General features: G+C 40.8%; 1 protein-coding gene across 3 annotated transcripts in view; it reads right to left on the bottom strand.

Annotated features, from left to right (window-relative positions):
* SHROOM3 (shroom family member 3) overlaps positions 1-14,251 on the bottom strand; it is a 119,494-nt gene that overhangs the window by 40,511 nt on the left and 64,732 nt on the right. For all 3 annotated transcript variants that reach the window (XM_072810811.1, XM_072810810.1, XM_072810812.1), the window contains exon 3: positions 120-251. In XM_072810811.1, the coding sequence (XP_072666912.1) occupies positions 120-251 (132 nt within the window). The remainder of the gene's footprint in view (positions 1-119; positions 252-14,251) is intronic.

Here is a 14,251-nt window from a genome sequence, read left to right as displayed (position 1 = left end):
GAGGTTTAATACTCGGGGTGAGTGTAAGAAAACATTTTTAAAACAGAAGAAAATGTTCCTTTCCGGAAACAAGACCTCTAAAAGAAGAAAAGCCCTGAGTCTCAGCTGGGGTCACTTACCTAGAATGGTATCTCTGGGGCCAAGGACTGCCAATCGTGCCCGGAGTTATTTGCATCATGCTGACATCTGGTTGGTTTTCCTCAAATTTGGTTAAATGCCAAGAGTGAAGTCGGCCTGCAGGGTCACTGCGCCTGGGGAGATACAGGAGAGGGACCTCTCAACATTAGGAGCATTCTCAGCTGAATTTCTTCACTGATGTGATTTATAGATTTAAAAGCAGAGACTGCTGTATCCTTAGAGGTCAAAAATAATAAATAATGGAAAGTAGCTTACCACTTATTTCTCTTACTAACCATTGCTGTTCTCTGCTTTATTAATATTTTTATTTTCATTTTGATATAATTTCAGACTTACATAAAAATGCAAACTGGTACAGTCACTATGGAAAATAGAGGTTTCTTTTAAAAATTAAAAATAGAACTACCATATGATCCAGCAACCCCACTTCTGGTGTATATCCAAAGAAACTGAAATCAGTATCTCATAGGTATATCTGCACTCCCACATTTACTGTAGCATTACTTACAAGAGCCAAGATATGGAAACAGCCTAAATGTCTATCAACTGATGAATGGCCAAAGGAGATGTGGTGTACACACGTGCACACACACACACACAGACACACAGGAATATTATTCAGCTATGACAAAGGAGATCATGCCATTTGCAACAACCTGGATGAACCTTGAGGGCATAATGCTAAGTGAACTCAGGCGGACAGAGAAAGATAAATATATGATCTCACTGCTATGTGGAATCTAAAAAAGACAAACTCAGAATAACAGAGTAGAGTGTTAGTAGCCAGGGGCTGGGGAGTGGGAGATGTGGTCAAAGAGTACAAACTTCAGTTATAAGATTTACAGGACTGGGGATCTAATGTATAGCATGGTGATTTTAACTAATAATACTGTATTATATACTTGATACAGTTGCTAAGAGAGTAGATCTTAAATGTTCTCACTGCAAAAAAGAAACTGTAACTATGTGACAGGATGGAGGTGTAGAAGCTAATACTATGGAGGGAATCATTTTGCAATTTATAAATATAACCAAAAATTACATTGCACACCTTAAACTTATACAGTAGTCTTTACCAATGGGGGAAAAATCCCCACCTATCCTTCAGCTAGATTCCCTACATATTAACATTTTATGCCAGAGTTGCCTCTGCTTATCCATATATAAAAATGGGAGCAATAATTCCTCCCTCCCCCCAAGAGACTTTGTGTGGATATATGGTAAAAAGCTTTCTGGGGATTTTGAAGTCCTCTGTCATATCCTGATGCTGGATAAATTACATTCTTTTAATTTCCTGGTAAGAACTACATAAAAATTAGCAGTTACCTCAGTATTAATGCTACTCTACACTACATGGTATAAACAGCAAGATGCTCTGGAAAATAGTTTTTCAATTTGCAAGTCACTGACTTCAACTCTTAAATATCCTGCCCTTATAACAAAAAGAGTTGACAGAGCCAAAGGGAAAAAGTGGGTGTCCTTCAACTGCAATACTGAAGAATAAATTTGGTAAGAAGAGCTACACTACTATAGATGGTTTGAGTCAGGAGGGAGTGACTGTGCCTTATTTCTGGCAAAAAAAAGTGAGGCGAGCCATCAGGAATTTCATGCTAAAAACTTCTGCACTCTAGGACTGTAGGGGAAATTTTCTGCAGTTTAAAAACATGTGTATGAGAACCAGGATACACTGGATACACTAACAATAAAGCTATAAGGACATCCACCTATTTCTTTTCTATGAAAAAAAGTATTAGCTTACGTTATATAAATAAAAACTCATTCCTCTGATACTAGTAAAATTTTGAAAATAAGTATATCAGAATAATACTAGCCCAGGTGTCAGACATGGGTTCTCACCCAGACTTTATTAACTTGCTGTATGGCCCCGTGTAAATTATTTTTTATATGAACAAAGGCTTAGGGAGGAGAAGTAAAGACATTAAGCAAAGAGGGTGTATTAACCTCATTTTAATCTGAAGCAGCATGTGGAAAACATGCCAAGAGAGAGAGAATCCTTCCCCAAAAATACACATATTTTTTCTGAAGACAGGTTGTGGTGATAGGAAAATGATCTTGTGTGAAGCAAGGGATATAGTCCCACAGGATTTTTAGCTGGCAGTAAATGCTTATTGAAATGAAGGAACATTTAGTCATTCAGACTAATGTCTATATTGCTACAGCAGCCAAGGAAAATGACAAAAATTGAAATCTCTCTTGATAAAATGCTGGGGATAGAAAGTAGCTGAAATGTAGCTGCAGGTTTTCAGCTCTGCTATCAGAAAAACCTGGGTTCTAATCCTGATCCCTAAAATCCAAAAGCTAAACTGGTGGTAAGTTTCTTTTTTTAAAAAAAGATTTTATTTATTTATTCATGAGAGACACAGAGAGAGAGAGAGAGAGAGACAGAGAGAGGCAGAGACACAGGCAGAGGGAGAAGCAGGCTCCATGCAGGGAGCCCGACGTGGGACCCGATCTCGGGACTCCAGGATCACGACCCGAGCTGAAGGCGGCGCTAAACCTCTGAACCACCTGGGCTGCCCAGTGGTAAGTTTCTTAACCATTCTGAGCTTCCTCATTTAAAAAAGGCAGATTATCATAGAACCTATTTGTAGGGTTTTTGTAAGATTAAAAATGAGCTAATATACTTGGCACATAGTAGAGCTCAATAAATGTCAAGTATGATTATCTTCAGTTATTCACTATTAAAGAATTGGTGAAGACTAAAGAGCAGGGAGAAAGCCCATCAGAGAGATGCAGGACAAGAAAGGGGAGACAGAAGCTGGGAGTGAATGCTGGAGATGAGTGAAATGGGCAGGAACTATTGATGGTGATGAGTCACCCACCTCTGAGGATCCCAATAAGGTACTGAGAGTAGATAATTAGGGCAGAGAATTACTGTGCTCACAGCCTGAAGGACCCTGGCCACAGTGCAAAAGCAGGGAACTGCCAGGGCAGTGGCTATAACATCTAGTCAGGGAGGCATACCCAGGCCAAGATGGAATAGACCTTGCCCACCTGGAAGCTAGGAAAGCAAGCAAGCAAGTAGTAGCACAGCCGTGGGCGAAAGAGATGAAGTAGGGTGCAACTCACGAGACGAACAGTGGAAGGCAAAATATTACAATATGTCTGGCTCCTTGCTCCATACCTCTCTAATCCCCATAACAGGTCCCAGGTGACCATATCTCTGGGTGCAGCACTGGCCCAAAGTTGAACCTGCCCTCTTCTCAGAAGGGACATCAGGGAGCCCCAGTGTCTTAATGGCTCAGTGTCTTCTTCACAGTCTGGCATTCTTGCTGCTGGCCTCCCCGTAACCTTGGACGTGCAGCCCCACGGAAAGTAGGTTCCTTGCCCAGTTCCTTGAAGCCAGGCCACCTCCCTTGAGCCCCAGTTCCTCACTGAGATTCCTGCTCGATCTTCCAGTTTTGCTCAGTGATTAGAAATCCTTTCTGGTGCCCCAAGCTCCTTAGAAGCTGGCCCAAATCACATAGCCGTAAGTCCCACAGCCAGGATTCAAACCCGGTTACCCAGAACACTTGAGATACTCCACAGATGCTGCTGAGTACCCACACAGAGCTTGATGAAAAAATATGAAGTCTCTTTAGTATGAGGCACTTGGAGACACTTCGTACAGGTCCAGATGATCAAAATGGGTCCAAAATTCATAAGGAGAAAGGATAAACTGTCCTCTTCCTGTCTCGCATTCTGGTGACCTCAGTGAGAGTTGTTGGCAGGACCCCCATCAGAAGTAGAAGGCTCTAGCTAGCCCTGTGACCAGGGACTGGCTTTGAGAAGCCAATGGGTGCGGCTGAAGGGCGAACTCCGCCTGACACCTGAGGGTGGTAATGCTGGGGATGACTCCTCAGCAGCTTCGACCACCAACCATATCTGACCATGTCTACCTAGAAAGACTGGGAGCTGACAAATCTTTCCCACTCAAGAGAAATGGGCAGACCTGATAAATTCCACAGGCTCCACAGAAATATCCCTCTTCTAGCCAGCAAATGAGGCATGAGCTACTGTTCACTGATAATTTCAGGGGTTCCAGAGAAGCTCTCTAGAGAAATCTCCCAGGAAGGAAGAGGGGAGGTGCCCCAAAGCACAGTATAACTCCCTGAGCCTCACATATCCGTTGGTACACCGCCTTCATGAAGGATCAGACACCTTCCCGAGAGTTCTGAATCAGACTGTCAAGTGCACAAGAGGCTCTGCACAGAACCGTGGAGACAACTGGAGCTGTTGTAAGTGAAGAAATTTTTTCTTTGTGCTTTAAAGATAACAGCAAAGCTTTTTTAAAAAAATGTAACCTATCCAGACCTTTCCTCAGTTTCTTTCCCATTCGTTCAGGGGACATCCTGGGAGACTTTCTTTCTATATCCCAGCCATTATGCTAGCACCCAGGACACGAAAGACCTACCAAGTAGCATTAGACCCAGGTAATTCACAATATAGAGGACAGGCAAGTTAGCTATGAGATGGGTTCATAACACAGACCTTTATCTACTTTATCACAAGATGCTTGATGAATGCAGAGGAGGGACTCATAACACTATGGGCTTAGGTCAAAAAAGCTTCACTTTTACCTAAATCATGAAAGATTTTCTAGATGGAAGAGGTTGAGAAAAGGAAGGGAAGGCCATCCAGCTAGAAGAAATAGGATGACAAATACAAGGAAATGTGCAAGCACATGGTGAAACAACCCAAACTGGGAAAGAGATGATGAGTAAGGGGAAGAACAGATGATAAAGATGAAGGTGAAGAGGTAGGAGGGGCTCGTTCTTAACAAACTTCACTAAAGGGTTTGGACAGTATCCACAGGAAGCCACCAAAAAACCTTAGCCAGGGAGGGGCATGTTCAAATATGGGTTTCAGTAAGATATTGCCAATAACAAGGAGAATAAATTTGAGAGAGACGAGATTGGAGGCCAGGGTAAGAGAGAATAAGAGGGCCTGGCACTAAGATGATGGGCAGTGAACCAAAAAAGAATGCTCAGCCAGCAACTACTTGGATGTATGTGGTGTAGAAGGGAGGATACCATGGAGGAAGGACGGTGTTTGTTTCCAGCTTGAGCTAGAATTATAATTAAATTAACTTCTATAAGGAACCATTAGGGGACAACTGGATGGCTCAGTCGGTTAAGCACCTGCCTTTGGCTTGAGTCATGATCCCAGGGTCCTGGGATGGAACCCTGCTATGGAGTCCCTGTAGGGTTTTCAATGGAGGCAGAGGGTCTAGAGGACTGAAGTCTGGGTTACATTTAGAAATTAGGAGTGATAAGGCACATGGCCTTAGAGAAAAGGCAAGTTGCTTAGGGAGAGTGCACAGGGAGACAAAGGATGTAGTTTAACAATGGATCTTAGAGAATCATTACAATTTAGGGGAGAGGAAGCCAAAGCAAAAGCCTAAGGAAAAGCTTCCAGAGACATAGGAGAATATAAAAGAGTACAAGAGTTTCACAGGTTCCTAGGGGAGAGAATAAGGAGGTGGAACGTCAACCATTCCAACTGCTACAGAGAAGGCAGTCTGAGGAGGGCGGATGCATGTGCAGTGGTTTTGACGACTAGTAAAGTCTTTGCCGTGGAACTGCAGGGGCAGAAGCCTGACTATGGTGAAGTAAGAGGTGAATGAGAGATAAAATGGGAATGGCAAGGGCAGATCATTCTTTCAAAAACTTGGCTCTAAAGGGGAGAAAGAGGGTGGTAGCCACAAGTCTGGAGGAGATCAGGGAGGGAAAGGTTTGGTTCTTGCTGTTTTGTTTTAAACAGAAGTTTGAGCAAGTGTATGTGAGACAGGCAACTTCACGATACAGGACAAAGAGAATGACACTCCTCAGGACTCATGACCAAGTAGGAAAGGATGGCATTTTAGAGCGCATGTGGGGAGTATGACTTTATGTGGCAGTAAAGCCAGTTCCACTGAAATAAGAAAGAAGGAAGGAAGGGGCAGCCCCAGTGGCTCAGCGGTTTAGCGCCGCCTGCAGCCCAGGGTGTGATCCTGGAGACCCTGGATCGAGTCCCAGGGTGTGATCCTGGAGACCCTGGATCGAGTCAGGCTCTCTGTGTGGTGCCTGCTTCTCCCTCTGCCTGTGTCTCTGCCTCTCTCTCTCTCTCTCTCCTCTCTGTGTATTCTCATGAATAAATAAATAAAATCTTAAAAAAAAAATTTTACAAAAAAGAAGGAAGTAAGATGTTGATGCTCCTAAGCATGAAAGAGAACAGGGTGGGAGGAAAATTGGAGAGACTTCACACCCAATGTCCTCTATTTTCATTATGATGCCAGAAGAGGGAAAAGTGAGGGGTTGATGTGGAAGGTTGGGGTTTAAGGAACACAACAGTGAGGACTAGAAGAGTTGAAACTTGATGAGAGATATTTAAAAGAATTAATGACTAAGATATGGTCCTGCCCTTAAGGAGCTTACATCCAGGTAGGGAGACCAAAAGAAGTTAATTCCTCCAGTAAAGATAAAATAAGTGTCCAAGACTTGCAATGCCAAGATAGGAATCCCAAACTGGGGAGCTTTTTTCTCCCCAAGTTAGAAGTAACTATCTGTTCTAGGGTGGAGTGTCAAGTCTCCTCACAGGCCTCAAACATAAAGAACAGAGAAATCTTGAAACAATCAAAAGGTCCTAAAAGAAAAAAAACAAAGACACATGTTGGGAAAAGGCTTCAGAGATAAGATCTATCTATCTATCTATATATATGATATATGATTCTTCCACATGGACAGTTAAGTGATAAAATGAGGGAAAAGAACAATGAAAAAGATCTAAATCTAGCCCACTGAGGCACCTGGTGGCTCAGCGGTTGAGCGTCTGCCTTTGGCTCAGGGCATGATTCCAGGAGAGTCCTGCATCAGGCTCGGTGCGAAGAGCCCGCTTCTCCTTCTGCTGTGTCTCTGCCTCTCTCTGTGTGTGTCTCTCATGAATAAATAAATAAAATCTTTAAAAAAAAATTAAATGTAGCCCACCAAATCTCACATTTTGTTAGGGGGAATCTATATCAGCACAACCTGAGAAAGAACAGTTTGGCAACATCTAGAAATAATTTTCAAATAACATATCTATAAAAAGATTGAAAGAAAGAGCTAAATGCTCATCAGTAGCAGGGTAGTTAAATCGTTGCAGTACAACACATACAATAGAATACATTTATGGTCATTAAGAGAATGGAGTAGCTCTATACATATTAGCATGTAAAGATCTCCAAGGTATATGGTTAGAGGATGACAGTAAGGTGTAGCACTGTGAGTACAGTACGCTGCAGTGTGGAAGGGGAAAATATACATAAGCCCTTATGTGTTTATTCATGGAAACAATATTCTGGACTGAAATTAGAAACAATGACTGCCTCTGAGGAGGAAAACTTATTTTTCACTGTATTTCCTTCTATAACTTATGAATTGTGTACCATGCACATGTATTACCTATTAAAAAGCACAGTTTCTCAAAATTAGCCTCTCATTTTAAAAATATATTACATTGCATCTTGAGATAACCAAAAAAGTCAAATAGCTGTTTGCTGACTTTTTCAGTGGTGCAAATAATTTAATAAACCTTCCTAAAGAGCACAGCATGCTTTCATATTTCGGGATCACTTTGATCTTTAAGAAGATAGGGAAATACTTTCCTAAAGGGCATTACATCATGAGCCTATCCATAAGAGCCAAAAGACGATTTAATTTTAAAATTTGAGTAAACCCAAGTTTTGCTTGTGGGTGTAATTCAAACAAAGCCCTTTTGTTGCATTCCTAACCACAAACAAGGAAGCTCAACTGTGTGGGATGGGTCGGCTGATGAAACTGGAACTAGCAAGTGACATGATGTCCTTCTTAGATGATTCTGCCCTACACAGGTATGTGTAGAATACAAAGCAGACTACCAGCACTACCACATAAAACATCATATTTTCTAATCCACTCACTAACCCACCTACCTGCCCATCCATCATCAGTTTAGAGCACAATATGTTTTAATAGATGACCAAGTCCAACTTAACAAGGTCCTAGTCTTAACCATCCCCCCAAACCCCAATATATCAACTGCTACATAATATATTCTGTAAATTAGGTCTATTTGAATTAAGATGTTATGGATGTGGGTTAAGGGTCTTCCTGATATACTCACTGAGCACTATGTGCTTGGCCCAGGGAAACATATGCTTCCTAAAGTTCTTTTTGTGTGTCTCTGCTAATTTCCCCCTCTTTTTCCTCATCTATTTTTAAAATTATAAAGTACTTCAATCATATATAAATGAATTCAAATTAATATAAGGAACACCCATGTATTCATCACCAAAATTAATCAAATCTTTATATTTTCCTATTATTTAAGTACTCTTTTGGATAGGTAATCATATAGTTAAAAGATCAAAGCCATTGAGATTGCTCACTCCACGTTTTCCAGCCTCTGCCCTCCATTTCTCTTCATTACTTAGAGCTTCCTCGTGCCTTGTTTTCCTTTTAGCTGCCTCATATTCCCTTGTGTGAATATACCCTATTTATTTAACAAGACCCTTTTTGTAGATACTTTTTGATTTCCAGTCTTTTGCTATTACAAATAATGCTTTAGTGAATAACCATGCCCATACACTGTTTTCTATCTATGCTGACATATCAGGGCAGAAATTCCCCGAAGTAGAATTGTTGACTCAAAATTGGCACTTGCAGTTTTGACAGTTAATGCTAAATTGCCCCTTTCATACTCTAAAGAGGAAGCAGGGCACCCCCGGTGGCCCAGCAGTTTAGTGCCGCCTTCAGCCCAGGTTGTGATCCTGGAGACCCCGGATCGAGTCCCATGTTGGGCTTCCTGCACGGAGCCTGCTTCTCTCTCTGCCTGAGTCTCTCTCTCTCTCTCTCTCTCTGTGTCATGAATAAATAAATTAAAAAAAAAATCTTTAAAGAGGGAGCAAACTCAATGCAAACAATTAAATGTTACTGTACAAGTAATTTTTGGTGGAGGTGGGGGGAGATTATATCTTTAGTATGGTAGAACAGATGATCTGAACTACAATGCCTATTTAGGCATTTCCTGTCTACAGGACAATGATAGGCTTCAAATACTGATGGCAAAAATATTTAGCAATTGAAAACTATGACCCAGCCAAGCTACACTGAACTGTACTCATTCTATAGATCCAGATGGAACTCTCTCTGCAATAAAAATTACCCTTTATTGAAATATGTTTTCTACATGTTCAGAGGACACAGGAAAGCTCTAAAAATTCTTAGAGTCGAAAAAGCCTATGATCTTCAAAAAAAAAGGTGGTAATTGTGCATTAATACACAGCGGCGAAGACACTGTTTTTGAGAAATCCTTGAGACCCTCCCCACCTTAAAAGCATTCCTAACCTCTAGTTTCTAGGACTATAGGGCTCTTCAAGGCTGTATTTCAGATTTTTTTGCATTTACAGAAAATCCAAGCAAAATTTTCTACAGCTTTTATAATTGTCTCACTAACATCTGTGTCATAAACAAGTGGTTCAGTGGGTAGAAAAGTATGCATTAGATAATATAACTCCATAGCAACACAGTCCTTTCTGGAAAGATAAGTTCTTTTTAAATGTCACATCCTGATAATATGCCCTGGGGACTTTTGGCTTTAACAACTGAATCACAAGTAAGAGTGAAGTGTGCTAACAGATGGACAAAAGCCTCTAACATCTAAAATTTGCATAAAAGATGAAAAACCTTTTCTAGTTAGATGCTTTACCCCATTCCTCACACCTGTCCAAACACGCTTTTACTACTTGTTTATCTCTTCCCCACTCTCTATTCTGACACATTTTTAAAAAGATTTAAATTTTATTGATGACCAAAGAAAACTATTATCGTAAAGTAGAGGGACCAGCAATGGGGGTGGGGGCTTTTCACTTAATCACCAATGGGTGATGGTGTTGCAATGTCTTTTTCTCAATATCCCTCTCTTTCTACCTTCCTCTCAACTCTGAGGACTCAGAATAGTCAATTCTCCTTCCCACACTTCAACGTTTGCATATAAATCATGGCAGAAGTTGACGCAAACACCCTAACATCTCTGATCCTTAAGAGCGTTCATTTTGTCTTTCATAGACTTTAAAAATTCAATGACAAAAAATAGCCTAAGTCTAATTATCAATAACTTAGTCTTCTCAAATCTCAGTTTGCAATTTGGATATCTTACTTGTTGGAAAAGGAAGGAGGCACTGGATTTTACCAATTTCTTCAAAGAGCCGATATTATGATTTTAGAATTTTATTCTCTACTTCTCTGTGCCATAGAATATGTTGCTGGAGCTCAGATAAGAGAAATCACTTCTATGCTGGTTTGTTTTTATCTTCCACACATAGACACCCACAAACATATTCTTGGGGATTTCAGAGAGGGTTAGATAGTTGCAGAGAACTAGAAATATTATGTGCACTTGAATTACTGCCCCCTTTTAAGAAGAAGCTGCTTGGGGGCTCTGCCGGAGGACTCCTGTTGGATAAATCAGAAGCAGTTCATCGGGGCATAATGAAAAGGTGTGCATGGCTCTTCCCCTCCACCCAATGGGCTGCAGGGCTGAGGGGCAAGAGGGGAAGGGTATCCTATCACTGTAGCTGGAAACCCTCCTCCTCCTTTAGGTATAAACACACACAAGATTGTCCTTTGAGACTTTAAAGGAGTCCAAATACCAACCAAGATATTTCAAAATTAAGCTAATTAATTTTTATACAATGCCAGAGCATAAATCGAATTTGCCAAAACAAGTGAAGAAAGGTTTGGGATTTTTTTTTTAAGATTTTATTTATTTATTCATGAGAGACACAGAGAGAGGGGCAGAGACATAGAGGAAGAAGCAGGCTCTTTGCAGGGAGCCCGATGTGGGACTCAATGCCCTGAGCCGAAGGCAGACACACTCAAACGCTGAACCACCCAGGCACTCCTGGTTTGGTTTAGTTTGTGAGGCAAAAGCCTTACCTTTTAGAAGTTACATTTTTTCCAAACACCATTCCATTAAACAAAAACAAATGGATGGCCCCTAAACCTGCAACACCAAAGAAACTGAATTCTCTTTTGGGGTAAGTTTGATGTGTTGCATCAAATCACTCCTAGTTCACTCTTGTCATGTAGAGAAAGAGGCCACAAACAAGCAACTGAAGGAACAAGAAAACAAAGGAAGGGACAGAAAGAATTCATTTTAGAGAAAAAACCTTCAACAGTGGTCAAAAGAAGAATCTATATCTTTAAATCATATCAGCAAGGGATTGTTCACTAAGAAAGCTTTTACATATTATAGAAACATGAATGAAAAGAAGACAGAAGCTGAGAACTTTAAGGACACTGGCTCCAGCTTCTCAGCATCTCCCTATCAATATTTTCATAATAAATTTTACAGCCGTGTAACCACACCATCACCCACACACAACCTGACACTGGTCGAAGAGAAAATAATACAACTCCGAAGAATGCTTCTCTTTTATTAACTTTCAAATGAAAGGATGCCAAATTAAACTTGAAAAACCAGCCCTGTGATCCCTCCTCTCTGTGTGTTTTATAATATAAGCAGTTTGTATTTTCTTTTTTACCTTTTACATAGTATAATAATGATGAATTCCTCCAGTAATAAATATTCAAATCACCCTGAGATCTAGAACGTTACCATGACTGACACACCCACCTATCCTTTTCCGTGCCATACGTTCTTTTAAGTTATACTATCCCTAGACGCAAGCACTGGCATTGAGCATAGCTCTGAACGAAAACTCTGAATCAAGATGATATAAGAATAAAACTGATTCAAAGTATTGTGAATAGGGAAAAGATAGTCAAGTATTTATACCTTCAGTTCCATAATATACAACCAGCAATCTCAATAAACCCTTCTTTTCATGTAAATTCAAAGTTCAATAAGAAGACCACACCTTGTCTTTAGAATTGAGAATGTATTCACAGGTTCCTTCTCTTCAGACAAATGCTGGCAATGAGTATAGAGAAGAACCTGGCTGTTAGTACATGGATGGCCATTCCTTTTGAGAAATCGGAATAGTTACTGTGGAATTCCCCCAGGGAAATGGGGAAGCAAAACCAAGGAGTTCAGGACACAAAGCAATTGCTGATCTGAATGAGATAAAAAGCCACTCCAAATATGCATATCATAAGAATTATGGTGACTGTATATAGAGGAGAGAGAATGATTGAAAATTCCCATGCAGAAATATTACCAGTACTGAATTACATGGGTGCTCAAATAACAGGAATTTTCTATGACAATTTAGAGAAACAGGCTTAAACTTAACCTGTGGTTATTTTGCTTTATAAACAGCTATAGTACAACATCAAAAAGACAGCTGTGAAAGGCTTCACAGTTGAGAATCCTGCAATGAAAATGCTGAAGTTTTTTCCCACAATAGTAGTGGACTTACCTGGTGGCAAACAGAAGCATCCTAGAAAACAACCCTCTGGCCAACTGCACGTCATATTCAGGGGTGGGATAAAAAGCCATTTTGCCCTACTACTGCTCTCTCCGCTCCCAACAATCCCCTGTGCTTCCCGTCAGGGAGAACCGCCCTGAACTCAACTCTCCCAAGCGTGCAGCTGGGTGGGACTTTCATTCCCAGGCACCTCTGCAAATTGGCCAATTAAAACTCAATTCCTGCCAAATCAGAGGGGAAAAGGTGACCCTTGGTAACTTTTCCTGAGAAGAACTAGCATCTGAGACAATAGCACGCAGCTTAGAAATGCTAGAATTCCATTTTGTGGGCAGGAGGAGGAGGAAAACAAGGAAAACCATCTGCTGATAAAATGCATCAAACTGGAATCAGGAAGTTTCCTTGAATGATCTCTGCCAAACCCGCACCCTCCTCCACATGCAAAAATGCCACTGTCTGCAAAACTGTGTGTTAACTGCTTTAAACTTCCCACAGTTTGGGAGGCTACTGAAGCAGAGGTCCAAATCAACATCTACTAAACCTTAGGAGGTCTTCCACTGACTTAGTGTCACCAGGACAAAACTCATTGCCAAGGGAAGTGCAAAGTGCCAGCTGAACTATCCTCACTGCTCAACTGAGAATGAACTAGGGGTCAAAACCTGAGGTTCTATTATGGATTTGTTTAGATTTACTTTACACAGCATAGACCACCATGCTGTGAATGCTTAATAAGTAGATGAGACAGTCATTGTAATGATGGTGGTAACTGGTGGGGGAAGGGATGAGACGTTTACAGGGGAAAGCACTAGCTCAGGAAATCCTGAGTTTTAAGCTGAAACATTTTGTTTCCTTTACCAACTCACTGAACCACCCTGGCTTAAGGCTTGGCAAATCTTATGGAGATGTTTCTATTAAGATAAGTGAGATCACAGGATTCCTACTGACAATTTAGGGTAAGAGAGCATTCAGGGCTCTAAGCAGGAGGGGAAGGATGGGTTCAGATCTGTGGGCCACCAAGAGTTTCTCTCCCTAAACCTGGTTTCTTGGCTGGTCCCTGTCTATACCTGGGGAAGATGGAGTTTCTTGCTTTTACTCTTTCATTTTACTCATACGTAAATGAAAAAAATCCTTCTTGGCTCTTTTCTCCACAAAAAAAAGGATCTATAACTATGACCCATTACGCTTGGCTTATGCGGTAGCACTTTTGAATTCCAAAATCTGTGACCTGTCACAAATGAGACCTGCTTAACTCTGACTACTAACCTCCCAGCTCAATACTTGGAAGACTCCTAAGAAGCTGGTAAACACATCATTTCTGCATAAGACATCAGCACCTCATCCCTTTCCAAAATTCAAGACAGCATTTAGACCAGACCCAGCCTGAAAGAGCTTCCAATGACCAAAACTAGAATAATAGAAGTGATAAAATAACAGTAGCACTGGATTACAACCCACAGAATAAAATAAATGTGCAAGAGTCCTTGTGGATATAAACAGTTAAAATAAGAGGGGAAAGAGACAGCTCTTCCTTATGGAAAAATTCCAATTAATAAATGTAGAAGGAATGAAGAAAATAGAAACTCATCTTAGAATATTATAGTAATAAATGTTGCAGGGAATGTACCCACCAATGGAGAAAGTTTGAGGAGAAACAAGGATATTTACATAGCCTCAAAGTAATCTCCTCCAAGATATTTATCAATTACAAAGAGACAACTATACAGTAGA

This window comes from Canis lupus, chromosome 33 (genome assembly GCF_048164855.1).
Source record: "Canis lupus baileyi chromosome 33, mCanLup2.hap1, whole genome shotgun sequence".
Taxonomy (NCBI): Eukaryota; Metazoa; Chordata; class Mammalia; order Carnivora; family Canidae; genus Canis; species Canis lupus.
This window is presented reverse-complemented; position numbering and strand designations above follow the sequence as displayed.